This window comes from Pelophylax lessonae, assembly GCF_965119305.1.
Source record: "Pelophylax lessonae genome assembly, chromosome: 12".
Taxonomy (NCBI): Eukaryota; Metazoa; Chordata; class Amphibia; order Anura; family Ranidae; genus Pelophylax; species Pelophylax lessonae.
Genome location: NC_138779.1, coordinates 208376370 through 208391369, shown reverse-complemented (window position 1 = coordinate 208391369; position 15000 = coordinate 208376370). Strand labels below are relative to the sequence as shown.

General features: G+C 44.0%; 1 protein-coding gene across 1 annotated transcript in view; it reads right to left on the bottom strand.

Annotated features, from left to right (window-relative positions):
* Nucleotides 1-15000, bottom strand: part of LOC309569010 (uncharacterized protein) — a 181224-nt gene that overhangs the window by 50273 nt on the left and 115951 nt on the right. The window contains exons 8-9 of the mRNA XM_082274770.1: nt 6457-6597; nt 5023-5180 (exon numbers count right to left, since the gene is read on the bottom strand). Of these exons, the coding sequence (XP_082130896.1) occupies nt 5023-5180; nt 6457-6597 (299 nt within the window). The remainder of the gene's footprint in view (nt 1-5022; nt 5181-6456; nt 6598-15000) is intronic.

Here is a 15000-nt window from a genome sequence, read left to right as displayed (position 1 = left end):
GTGCACGGGCACTTGCTCATTAAGACAACCCTGCTGCGATCTCCTCTCTGGATCATCCCACACTCCACACCCCCAGGCTGACACTCCTAAGCGGCTTGATATCCCCCCAAGTGTGGCACCCGGGGCCAACTGCTCGTCTTGCCCCCCCCCCATTGGTACACCACTGGCTAACAGCCCTGGGCGTTGAGGACTGAAAATATTTTAAAAGGCATTACTGATGCCTTTTTCACCACTGCTCCTTTTACCAACAGAAGCCTCAAAATTAGCTTTTCCGTGAGCCTGTAACCTAGCAGAATCTTGAAAGGCGTTACATAAATGCCTCTTTAGGATGTCCTCAAGATATTTCATCCTCTGCTCCCTCTGTGGGGACGGGATTAGTTCCAAGACTATCCCCTTGTAACGGTTTTCAAGCAGGGTTGCCAATTAATAATGATCCTTCTTGATGCCACAAATTCTCGGGTCTCTTTGCAGGCTTTTTTCAGCTTAAGGGAGCCTATAGCCAAGTTATGGGGGCATAAGACTCAGAGTCACTGAGGATTACAGTTACTAGAACTGCCTCCTCCCAGCCACGCACTACTCCCAAGGATTCTGTGGACCAAAAACCATCTCTTAAGGTTTGACGTATGTCTTCCTCTGCTTTAATGCCTCCAAAACTGCCAGAATCATCCTCCTCCCTCTCCTCTTGGAAAGTCTGTGGCAACACAAGAATGGTGTCTGCATAAAGTGGGCCTTGAGAAGTAAAGAACTCCTCCTCTTCCTCCCGCTGCTCTACCTTAAGTGTCCTGTCCATAATACCAGGCAGTGTATGCTCCAGCAGGAACACAACAGAGATTGTGTCACTAATGCATGCATTGTCACGGTTTACCATCCTTGTTGCCTCCTCAAATGGTGACAGTACAGTGCATGCATCCTTTATCAGCAGCCATCGGCAAGACGAAAACAAGCAGAGCTTCCCTGAGCCTGTCATTGTGCCATACTCACACAGGTACTCGTTGATGGCCCTCTGCTGCTTGTGCGGCTGCTGCAGCATTGCCAAAGTTGAGTTCCACCTGGTGGGCATGTCAAAAATCAGGCAGTTTACAGGCAGGTGGAATTCCTGCTGAATTTCAGCCAGCCGAACATTGGCAGTGTATGACCACCTAAAATAGCTACAGACCCTTCTTGCCTGCATTGGAAGATCTTGCAACCCTGGATAGCTGTGTAGGAAATGCTGCACCACTGATTTGAGGACATGTGCCAGGCTTTTGAAGCATGGAGACAATGGCCGTGAGGGAGTTAGTGTGAAAAGAGTGGCCTTTCAAGATAGAGTTGAAAGCTCTAGTCAGCAGAGGTGAAAGTAAATCTGCAAAATGTTTATAATATGAAGCTGTAAAACAGTATTCTTCGTGGATCGACCATATTTTTAAACTCCATATAACATAAAGTGGTCGGCAATGGCCCAGAGGGACCAAAAAATTTTGCCATAGATCAACATAAAATACCAACATGTTGATCTTTGGAAAAATAGCCCCTGTTTTGATCCTCATGAGCTATAAGAATATGGCGGACCGCTTTATGTAATATGGGCTTTAAAAAAATGGCCGATCTGCGACAAAATGGCACCTGATTTTTGTTAAAAGAAGCCGTGCCAGCGGGCTATTTAAGACTGTTTTGATGGACGTCAACGATAGGCAGAGCCCCTGAAGACGAGCATGCACATGAAACTGATTGGGTGGAGCCTTATATGCTGACGTCACACCACTGGCTCTGTGTTTGGAGTGGGCCAGACATTGGAGTGATGAGCATTTTTCCACTAGGATGGATGTCGGTCAGCAGCATATAGAAACAGGGGAGGACATTGTAGACCTTTAAAAAGGGGTGGATCTCACTTACAGGCTAATCATCATACATCTTGACGAAGTCCGGTTGCCAGATCACTGTCACTGCAGGCTATCAAGTCCTAACATTTCACCTCCTGGCCCTTTTTTCTGGAGGCTTTGTGTGTCCACCTTTCTGGCTTGATATCTCTTCTCTCCCCAACTCCTAGTGAGAAGAGTTGCACTTTTAGAGGAGGAAGGGTTTTCTTTTATTATGTTATGTCATCTATCGGTACAGTGGCATGGACGCTGAGAAGCATTAGTGGGTACATGGGAGGATTCTGATTATGGCATTAACTATTCATATCTGTGTTTCACCCAATGAAGTGAATTATTAAATTTGTGAAACGCGTTGAGATCCATACAGCACAGATTGATTAATAACATAGTATTGGAATGTCAGAAATATACGAAGTGACTATTTGTATGTATTTATACTCCTTTTAATTGATGATCTTTAATGATATTGTAGATTTTTTTTTCTCTATGTTTTTTTGTATGTGGCTTTTCATGTAATAAATGAATGTATTTTTAATATCCATTGTGTGTCTCTTCAAAGTCCCATAGGCCTTTAGTTTCTGTCTTTGTATACATTTTTGGGGATTGAGACACACTTGGACTCCACATATATCAGCTTGGTTTCTTTGTATGCTAATCATTATTAGTCTTCTGGTGAGGGCAATTTGGTGGAGGATTTGCACTATTGGATGGACTGTGTAATTTAATTGCACAGAGTGGCCCGGATCCTCCTCTTCTCAGGCCCCCTTCTGGTGCTCCTGGCTTCTCCTTTCTTGCTGGTGCCCCCAATAAGAATCCTATTCCCATGGGGGCACTCATGCGGCTTGCCCCCTGCTCTCTCCTCACTGACAAATGAGTAGGGAGACAGCGTCAAGAGCCACTGCCTCGTGCACGTTGCTGGATTGGATCGGGCTCAGGTAAGAATACAAGGGGGCTAGAGAGATCCTGCAGCAGAATGTTTTTTTTTTTTTTTTTTTTAACCCTAATTAATAGAATGCATTAAGGTAATAAAAAAAACTGAGACTTGAGAACCACTTTAATTTAGGTTTATATGTTGTCATATTATCCAATAATAACTCCCACCCTTGGTGCCAGTTTCCACAATAATAACCCCCCAATATTGTTGCCAGTTTCTGCAATAATTACCCCTAACCTTTGGTGCCAGTTTCTGCAATGATAAGCCCCAGCCTTGGTGCTAGTTTCTGTAATTATAAGCCCCAGAAGTTGTGCCAGTTTTTCCAATAATGACCACCAGCATTGGTGCCAGTTTCCACAAAAGTAACCTCCAGCATTGGGGCCAGTTTCCTCAATAATAACCCCCAGCATTGGTTTCAGTTTCCACAATAATAACCTCCAGCATTAGTGTGAGTTTCTGCAATAATAACCCCCATTATTAGTCCCAGTTTCCACAAAAATAACTCCCACCCTTGGTGCCGATTTCCACAATAGTAACCCCCAATATTGGTGCCAGTTTCTGCAATAATTACCCCTAACCTTTGGTGCCAGTTTCTGCAATGATAAGCCCAGGCCTTGCTGGTAGTTTCTGTAATAATAACCTCCCGCATTTGTGGCAGTTTTTCCAATAATGACCCCCAGCATTGGTGCCAGTTTCCACAATAATAATCTCCAGCATTGGTGCCAGTTTCCTCAATAATAACCCCCAGCATTGGTTCCAGTTTCCACAATAATAACCTCCTGCATTAGTGTGAGTTTCTGAAATAATAACCCCCATTATTAGTCCCAGTTTCCACAATAATAACTCCCACACTTGGTGCCAATTTCCACAATAATAACCCCCAATATTGGTGCCAGTTTCTGCAATAATTACCCCTAAACTTTGGTGCCAGTTTCTGCAATGATAAGCCCAAGCCTTGCTGGTAGTTTCTGTAATAATAACCCCCAGCATTTGTGCCAGTTTTTCCAATAATGACCCCCAGCATTGGTGCCAGTTTCCACAATAATAACCTCCAGCATTGGTGCCAGTTTCCTCAATAATAACCCTCAGAATTGGTTCCAGTTTCCACAATAATAACCCCCAGCATTAGTGTGAGTTTCTGCAATAATAACCCCCATTATTAGTCCCAGTTTCCACAATAATAACCTCCCGCATTAGTGTGAGTTTCTGCAATAATAACCCCCATTATTAGTCCCAGTTTCCACAATAATAACCTCCCGCATTAGTGTGAGTTTCTGCAATAATAACCCCCATTATTAGTCCCAGTTTCCACAATAATAACCCCCAGCATTGGTGCCAGTTTCCTCAATAATAACCCCCAGCATTGGTTCCAGTTTCCACAATTATAACCTCCCGCATTAGTGTGAGTTTCTGCAATAATAACCCCCATTATTAGTGCCAGTTTCCACAATAATAACCCCCAGCATTGGTGCCAGTTTCTGTATTAATAACCCCCAGCATTTGTGCCCGTTTCACAATTTTAACCCCCTAGCATTAGTGCCAGTTTCCACAATAATAAAAGCAAGCATTGGTGCCAGGTTCTGCAATAATAACCCCCAGTATTGGTGTCAGTTTCTGCAAAAATAACCCTCCTGCAATGACGGTCAGGAAAAGGCAATTGAAACATCCTCCTGTATTGTTGGTCGGTGGCAGTACTCCCTCCTAGCGGGGCCCCTCCCTTATTAAGAGCATATGGCCTAGTATAGTTCAGATTAACATTGACTGCTCAAGTCCTGAAGAAGGAGGACTTTTCCCCTGAAACACGTTGGCTATATTTGATGCTCTTAGTCATGAAATGTTTGAAATATTTCAAGAAAAGAGTCTACATGATGTGGATACCACAGGGAGTGGCAACATGAACAAGATGTTCTTGCTAACAAAAATAGGTTTTCCCTCCAAATGCATTGGCTGTATTTGATGCTCTTAACCAATAAATGTTGGGAAAAGTCCTTCAAGTTCAGATGAATGTTTGTACCAGGTGCTCCTCCATGCACATCCAAACATTTTTTGCCTAGGATTTGCCTAAAAAGTGTTGAATCTTGGGTGATAGTTGGGTGAATCGTGGATGAAAACTTTAATAAACAGACATCTTATTCTGCAAAACAAAACAGCTTTTGTGTTTTTGTTTGTGAGCTAATAATTTTTTTTTCAAACAATTTAGATCAATAAATTCAGGGAGAAAACACAGATCACAGCAGGAAGGTTGAAGCCTTTTCGGAGACACGTGCTTCCACTAGTGCAAATAAACGTCATTTCTGCTGACAGTTCTTCGGTGCTAATAGATTGGCTGCTGAGGTTGCAGAGGCTTTTTGTGGCACAACCACGAAATGCTGTTGACATTGACATCATACCTAGAAAAAAAATAGTTTTGCCATTTTAACCACTTCAATACATGGCATTTTCACCCCCTTCCTGCCCAGGCCAATTTTGAGCTTTCAGTGCTGTCACATTTTGAACGGAAATTACTCTGTCATACAACACTGAACTGAAATTTTTTTTCTTATTTTTTGAGACAGATATAGCTTTATTTTGGTGGTATTTAATCACCATGGGGTTTTTAGTTTTGCTGAATTAATAACAAAAAAATAGTCTCTGTTAAACATTTTTGCAAATAAGTAATTTTTCTTCTTCACAGATGTGCACTGATGATGCTGCACTTATGGGCACTGATGAGGCTGCACTGATGGGGACTGATGAGGCTGCACTGATGGGCACTGAAGAGGCTCCAATAATAGGCACTGATGGACACTGATGAGGCTGCACTGATGGGCACTGATGAGGCAGCAATAACGGCATGGATAAGCTGCACTGATGGGCACTGATAAGGAGACACAGACAAGGCTGCACTGATGGGCACTAATAGGCATCACTGAGGGGCACCAATAGGCTGCACTGATGGGCACTGAAGAGGTTCCACTAATGGGCACTGAAGAGGCTCCAATAATAGGCACTGATGGACACTGATGAGGCTGCACTGATGGACACTGATGAGGCTGCACTGATGGACACTGATGAGGCTGCACTAATGGCATGGATAAGCTGCACTGATAGGCACTGATGAGGAGACACAGACAAGGCTGCACTGATGGGCACTAATAGGCATCACAGAGGGGCACCAATAGGCTGCACTGATGGGCACTGATAGGGCCGCACTGATAATCAGTGCACTGATGATCAGGGCACTAATTATCAGTGTAAGTAATGTACTCACCATGCCCCCACTGATCAGCCCCCCCCCCCCTTTCCTCACATGCAGGTCTCTGTGTAAGGAAAGGAGAGTTAATAGCTGGCAAGTTTATTTATATTGTGACAGCTGTGATTGGACACAGCTGATCACATGGTAAAGGGTCGCTATGATTGGCCCTTTACCCTGATCCGTGATCCACATCATCTGTTGATCCTCATCAACATGATGACAATGTACTACTCCATGTTGAGGGTATGTGGCTTGGTGTGGTTGAGGAATTGTGGGGGGGGCAGACCATCTCCCCCAACTTTTGCTGGCCAGCCAGGCTGCATGATTGGTTTAAGGGTATGTATTTTTAGGGGGGCACTCCTGGAAGTGTCAATTTCCCAGTGGACGTCAGATGCCTTTTTTATAACACAGATCATGTCTTTAAAATTTACCTGACATTTTGTTAGTATGCAGAAGGCACATGTTCTCATCCCCGGTGCATTGTATGGTATCTGAAGTGTAACACCAGGTGGAGTCAGTTGACTTGCAAGATCGGCATGTTAACCCATTGGGAACTGAATTGTACCATGGCACTAAAGGAAAGAGGGAACAAGAATAAATTAGCGTATGCACCTCTACTTTAGTAATAAGCATAGAAAAGACAGACACAGTATATGGTCCTTCCAACAATAAAGATCTTGGAAAGAGAAATGTTAAGGCCTAGCTCCTGGCTTTACAAACTCCACAAAAGGTCCTTCAGACAGTATGGAGGATGTGCCCAGACTATGCATACTATATTATTTACTAAAATAATTTACATTCAGTATTTATATTCTGAACAAGCAGTAAAAGCACTGTAACCCATTTGCTGTCAACTCCCAGTCATGCTGCTTCTTGGCACATGATTGAGAACCCAACCCAACAGATCTCCTAAATAGTGACTGGGAGCTTTGGTGACAGGCCTATCACTGTGCTAGGAGAGTGTCAATGAGCATGCTCTCAGTGCAGCAAAATGGAGCTGGCTGTCACATATATGCAGCAGTTCAGCATCAAAGTACACCCACCATACTTGGCACAATGTTGGCAGGAACACATGAAAACAAGCCTTCATTCACTTTTTTTAGCAATAGGCACTGTGGAGAAAATGTGTCTTCATCCAGCAGATGGCGCTTTCCACTTCCTTACCATGCTCCAGGTTGTGGTTGGGTCCTTGGCATCCTCACTTACAATGTAGGACTTTTGGTCCTGCATTGTATATGATGACATCAGAGTTTAACTAACAGAGCACTGAAGAAAAGAGGACGGGCTGCACAGAGAGGAGGAAAACTGTGGGAGATAGGGATAGGGTAAGTAAAACTTTGTACCAACCAAAAATGAGAATTTAAACCCTTGCATTAAAGGGGGAGCCCCACTGCATGAGTAGTAGTAGAATGTTTCCCAGAGGTAAGGTAGATCTGTGCTGAGAGCACGGTCCCACTACCCTGACTGGTTACTGCTTACATTCGGGATCCAGTGGGACAGGTTCCCAATCATCTGACTGCTGTGACAGCCAATTACAGTGATTACAATCACATGATCAGGAACTCCACCTCTCAGAGGTAAAGTGGTTCTAAATGCTCAAGGTTTTTTACCTTCATGAATTCTATCCATGAAGGTAAAATATCTTCTCAGTGCAGCAGTTCCCCAAGCCAATACTTACCTGAGTTCCATCGCGATCAAGTGTTGTGCACGAGAGCCCCAGCTCTCCGGGAAGCCTCCCTCCTCATTGGCTGAGATAGCAGCTTGCATTGACAGTGCTTGGATTGACAGCATTGCTGTCAATCACAGCCAGTGAGCCAATGAAGAGAGAGAGAGAGAGAGAGTGGGGGGGGGGGTGTGAATGGACAGGCAGAGCAGCATCTCAGGAGTGAACCTGCTTGGGTGCCCCCATAGTAAGCTGCTTGCTCTGGGGGCACTAAGCAGGAGGGAGGGGCCAGGAGTGTCAGTGGGGGACCCCGAGAAGAGGGTGATTTAGGCTGCTCTGTGCAAAACCACTGCACAGAGCAGGTAAGTATAACATGTATGTTATTTTTTTTTTAAAACTGCCTTTAAAGCGGAGTTCCGGGCACAGAAAAAAATTTTCAGTAAACATACCCCTGGGACAGTCAGGGCTAGTACATTCCACAATGGCTGTCCCGGTTCGCACTTACCTGCAAGAAGAAATACTCACTTATAAAATTTCTTCCACAGCGTTGCCATCTCTCTTGTGGGCAGCTGAAGCCGGCGCGATCCTCTTCCGCGTCTTCTTCCGCGTCTTCTTCTCCCAGAATGCGCCTGCACCGGCCCCTCTCGTCACTTCCGGTGCCGGCGCCGTCGCATTGATTCCTGGGAGCGATGACGTTCAGCTACCAGGAATCAGTGCAAGCCAGGAAGTGACGGAGGAGCCGCGGCACAGAGGGAGGAAGTGCAGAATAGGTGAGTATATTCGATCTACAATTACAAGGCGAGTACAAAAAAAAAAATCTAACTATCCAATTCTGTTTCAGGTGAAGGAGAACAAGCGGACGGGCACAAAAAAAAAAAGATCGATTTTGTGCCCGGAACTCCGCTTTAATATCACTTTACAACCAACTTAAATGATTAGAGGGAGGGAGTAGCAATGGATTCATGTCTATAGTCTGGGCATTTAACTTTTCAGTAAAGTACTTCCTAGCATGAAGTCAAGAAAGCCACTTACAGGAAGGTAGCTTTGGAATGCAAAGACTGGTGGAGCAACATGAAGTTCCCATCTTCATTGTCACCCCCGATGGAAAGGTGGCACTTCCAATCAAACCACACTCGTCCCGAGGCATACATGACATCATATAGAAGTTTGTAGTATCGCATCCTAGAAGTAAACAAAGCATATAATTTCCTGCCAAGAATATAAACACATTTTTAAAAGCAAAAGAGTACTTAGCGCATTTAGGGACGGCTCACAGCAAAACGCAGTGTGGGAAAGATGCATTCCATGCGCAATTTCCGAAATTGCATTTAAAATACACTGCCTTTTCAATGTTCTGTGGGTGCCAATACATTGTTAATGGCACCCCAAATGCAGATTGCAAAGGCAGTGCATTTGTGGACACCAGATAGTGTGGTACTGCAGTACCATGCGATTTGGTGCACCATGTTTTTCAAAAGTAGTGCATGCAAATGAATGGGCTGCAAAATTGCACTGCAAGGGAGCACACAGGAATTGCACAGGAATGTGGGCTGTTTTCCTGTGTGATTCTGGTGTAAACAGTAAATATGTGGATGAAATGGGTAGGTATAATACAGTTATTTGAACCTCTGAGAAAGCCCATTGGGCGAAACGTGTGAGGTGGGCTGTGATATAATCATGCTGGAACTAGGTGGAGCTGTGTATGCAGAGGATTGTATTGTGAAATGCTCATTTTTTACTTCTGAAATGTGAGGGGATTTTTATATAGAAATAAATACTTTTTTTAGCGATTTGAACTATGGTTCTTTCCTCTTGCCTGCTATATTGGCACTTTTCCACTGCAAGTACCGGCTCGGCTCTACTCAGCCCTGCTTGGCCTTGCTTGGCCCGGTTTGCTTTTCCACTGCTGGTACCGCATGGTACGGTGTTGGAACGGTTCGGTACGGTACGGTATGGTTCGCTTTTCCACTGAAGTAGTACTAAAGTTAAGTGGGTGGGATGTGGGTGGGATAACAACGATTCTCTGACCAATCAGTGGCTAGTAGTGACTGCATGCAAAGGATTGTGGGATATGGTACCGGGTATGGTACCTCTTGGAACCACAATCGAGGTGGTACTGTTTTTGAGAGCCGTACCGTTCGGTTCCATGTATTGGAAAAGCGCCGCCATACCGTACCGTACCGTTCCAACACCGTTCCAGCAGTGGAAAAGCACAAAAGCGAGCCGACCCATTCGGTTCCATGCAGTGGAAAAGCGCCATATGATTGACACCTTGCTGAGAGCCACGGATTTGGAGTGTACAGCCAGTGGGAATGGTGCCACTTATACCACTGCAAAGTGCATATACGAGGGAGTGCTGATAAGTATTGATCCTTACCCAGAAAAAATTAAGCTAGGAAGCTGTTAACTGCAGGGTGTACTAGCCAATTTGTCTACATTCAATGGTGAAAAATTCAACTACCTATGGTTTTACCTTATCTTTCTTTTTTTAGGTTCAAAGTGAACATGGCAGCACCACCAGAAAAATTCAATGTGGAAGAGCGTAGGACCATAAGTTCCTGTTTCTCTAAGGGAAAGGTACAAAGCAGATCCATGATGAAATGTCACAAACTTTGGGTGACAGTGGCCCTTCATATGCAACAGTTAAACGTTGGGTTGTCAAGTTTAGAACTGGCCATTTCAGTGTTGAAAGTGAGAAACTCAGTGAAAGGCCTGTTTCTGTCTCTGTGCCTGCAAATGTGAAAGCCATCCATGACATGAACATGACCAAATATCAGCCAAAAGTATCGCTACATATCTGGGAATATCACTTGAGAGAGATGGTGCCATTATCCACAATGACTTGAAAATGAGAAAGCTTGCAGCAAAGTGGATCCCAAAACTTTTGACAACCGAACAAAAGAGGAAACGTGTGGAAAGGTGAAACAATGGCAAAACCGATCGAATGGCCTAAAGAGGCCTAATGCCTCGTACACACGCAACGATTGTTGGCCGACCGATCGGCCATCTTTTGTCCAGTGTTGTTGTGTTGGTTGGAATGTGCTCTAGACTGCACACTAATTTTTTCGGCCAACAACAACCAAGTTCAGAAGTGATGTCATGTGATAGTTTACTTTCCGTGTGTTTTTTCTTCTCTGAGCATGCCCAGTCTTGCTCATCTGATTTTTGTCTGCCGAAATCTGTACTGACTGATGAACAATCGGCCGTTCTGTTGACGGCCAACAAAAATTTTATAGCATGCAGACCAGATTTTGTTCGGCCGAAAAGTCGCAGTCGGTTGTCGGAATCATCATACTATCAAGTCGACAATCGGCCGATCGGACGTTGGCCGAAAATTCACGGCCAACTATCGTTGCATGTGTACGAGGCTTAAGACCTCCTTAGGCTTCCAATTGATGCCCCATCCACCATATTTGTCTGACCTGGCTCCTTCTGACTATTACCTGTTCCCCAATATCAAAAAACACCTAAAGGGACAACGATTTGGAAGTGTTCTGTAGGCAACTAATGCTGCAAATGAGTGGGTACACCAGCAGTCAGAAGAATTGTATTTGCAGGGACTTAAGAAGCTGCAGGACAGATGTCGCAAGTGCATTGACTTCCTGGGGGAATATGTAGAATAGTGTGGCAGTTACAGCTTCCTAGCTCAATTTTTTCTGGGTAAGGCTCAATACTTATCAGCACCCCCTCGTAGACCTCCTGTAATTAGTGAGGTCCATTCAAGCAGGTGAGAAAACACCCATTTTTTCACAGACATTGAATCATTTATTGATGGACTGTATATATATATATACAGTATATATATATATATATATATATATATATATATATATATATATATAAAAGAAAAGATGGACATAGATGATTTTTGCACTGTTTTCAGATTTTGATTTATGCACTAATTTTTGAATGCACTTTATTGAAGGAGAGCGCTGCCCTTTTTGGTGACTATATATATATTTATTGCATTTTGTACAGATGGTGGGATGCATAGTGGTGCTAGCTGCTTCCTATAGTATATCAATATAACAAATCTAGTGTAGCGCAATCCAAAAAAATTCCACCGCCGTGCAATATTGTGTAATGATCAAAGAAATCCTACAATCCAGTGACTTCAGTGACCACCACCTATGGCTGGAATAGCTGCTCACCTCCAAGCAATGACCCCACTACAGAGTCCCAATCGCCTGCATATATGTCTCTCTGGATCCCACTGGGATATTCTTCCTCAAGATGTTCCTGGACCAGACTGGACTCTTCCAGGTATATGAATCATTCATATATAATATAGCCAAAAGATAAAGATAAACCATAGTGCTCTCTGCTTTAAATGATTTATTAAAACTAAACACAGGGATAAAAAATACTTACATAAAAATGTGGTACACAAGCATATCATCAGCTCTCGAAGCTGATACTAATACAAGAAAAATGTCCTGAATAGCGGCTCCCTCCAACTGTACGCGTTACGCTCCTAACTGAGCTTCTCTTTGCAGAGATTTTCTTTCAAATCCTGTTGCACGTCTGGCACAAAAAGTCCAGAGTAGTAAAGAAATCTCCCTAATTGGACACAGATTGCATAAAATAAACATAGATTTTACCCTTCTGTATGGATCTGCTACCCACTACAGTCTGTAATTGTAAATGCCTGTTCTTTTAATATACACAGTAAATTATGTATGCACTTCCTGTCTCTGGGAGGCAGGGTCAAAATACCCCAGAGGAAGAAAGTAGATAGAGAGGTTTTTGGAGACCAAATGCCCACATATATGAGCTGCTGTTGTATTTTATCCAGGCCAGAAGCAGAGACTATTAGGTAATTGTTTCTTTGTTCTGGTTGTTTAACTATAGTTGTCCTTAACACCTTGACCTGAATCCTAGTGACATATGCGTCTCTATCCTATTGTTATTATATCACATGCACAGTGCCAGGCAACTAGGTCTGTTGCTTATGTATGTATGTAGTGGATGTATGTAGTAGTCATCTTCCGGTGTATTAGTAGGTGAACCTGTATATTGCAATGGAAGTTATATGCAGCTCCTGTTATTTTAGCTACAGTATATGTAGCTCCAGTTGTTTTAGGTAACTCTGTCCCTACTGGCCTGGGAGTACTTCTATAGCTAGGTTTAGCTTAGGACTCTGTCACCAGCATAGGCTAGAGCCACATTAGGCATCGGGACAGTCCTTTTGGTAATTAGAGGTCCAGTTATATGGCATATTAGACCCTACTAGGGACTAAGAACAGAGTGTATAGGCTAACTCTGAGTTCCAGTGTCACACCACAGTTTCTGTGTGTGTGAGAAGCTGCATTCCAGGCTGGTTGTACAATGGCTCCTCATCACTGAAGATCTTGTCCTGGGTTCTGACACAAAGATGAATGCAACATTGTGATCATCCCTAGAGGCTCCTGCAACCGGACTTTGCTGCAACATTCATCAGGAGGTATCTCTAATAATAATTATATACTGTATATCTAGTTATATACCTGGGTATATGTGCAGAATTTCCACCAGGACTATTGTTGGGCCCTAATAATACCTGTTTGTACATTGGATATACAATTTTTATTCTTGTCTTATATAAAGCTTGTATTATTTCTGTACCGGTGTGCATCTATAGAGCTACGGTCAATGTTATATGCTGGTTGCAGTGCCATTTCTCATAACATTCCCCACCCCCACCCCAAAAAGAGGGCTAGACTTCCTTGCTGTATTCAAAAATGAAAACAAAGAAAAGTGTTGGCTATACATATGCTGTAATCTAATGACAGTGTCACTTTAGGGGTGATTATTGGTTGGCTGTTTTAAGTGACAGTTGTTTGGTGACATTATTACAGAAACCCAGGTATGCTACTTGCACATCGTGCAATCAACACAGAAAAACAGACACCTGTGATGGAGTAAATGACCCCTAATTCCTAAATATGTGGTTTCAGCCCTGCCTCCTCCACTTCTGATGGATTACAAAAAACAGACCTATCATCATCTCCCCTTCCCCCCTCCTCATCTCCATAACTCCTCTTCATCATAATCTCCCTCCTCCTCATCTTTATAACCCCTTCTCATCATTATCTCCCTCCTCCTCATCTCCATAAACACTCCTCATCATCATCTTCCCCCTCCTCATCTCCATTACCCTTCCTCATCATTATCTCCCCCTCTCCTCATCTCCATAACCCTGCACCTTCCCCCTCCTCATCTCCGTAACCCCTCCTCATCATTGTCTCCCCCTCTCCTCATCTTCATAACCGATCATCTTCCCCTTCCTCCTCTCCATAACCACTCCTCATCATTGTCTCCCCCAATGCTCATCTCCATAACCCTTCATCTTCCCCCTCCTCATCTCCACAACCACTCCTCATCATTGTCTCCCCCTCTCCATAACCTTTCATCTTCCCCCTCCTCATCTCCATAACCACTCCTCATCATTGTCTCCCCCAATGCTCATCTCCATAACCCTTCATCTTCCCCCTCCTCATCTCCACAACCACTCCTCATCATTGTCTCCCCCTCTCCATAACCTTTCATCTTCCCCCTCCTCATCTCCATAACAGCTCCTCATCATTGTCTCCCCCTCTCCTCATCTTCATAACCGGTCATCTTCCCCTTCCTCCTCTCCATAACCACTCCTCATCATTGTCTCCCCCAATGCTCATCTCCATAACCCTTCATCTTCCCCCTCCTCATCTCCACAACCACTCCTCATCATTGTCTCCCCCTCTCCATAACCTTTCATCTTCCCCCTCCTCATCTCCATAACCACTCTTCATCATTGTCTCCCCCAATGCTCATCTCCATAACCCTTCATCTTCCCCCTCCTCATCTCCACAACCACTCCTCATCATTGTCTCCCCCTCTCCATAACCTTTCATCTTCCCCCTCCTCATCTCAATAACAGCTCCTCATCATTGTCTCCTCCTCTCCTCATCTCTTTAACCCTTCATCACCCCCCTTCCTCATCTCAATAACTCCTCCATCATCTTACCCCCTCCTCATCTCCATAGCCACTCCTCATCATTATTTCCCCATCTCCTCATCTCTATAACCCCTCCTCATCATTATTCCCCCCCTCTCCTCATCTCAATTACCCTTCATCACCCCCCCCCCCCCTCCTCGTCTCAGTAATTCCTTCTCAACATCATCTACTCGCCTCCTCATCAGCATAACCCCTCCTCATTATCATCTCCAGTCCTTACTCCTCAGCTCCATAACACCCGTTTCATCATCTCCCTCCAACTAACCATATTAACTGATGCTATTAAAGCTCTAACATCAAATAAACATTCAAAGGTTAGCATCGATTTTTGTTTAA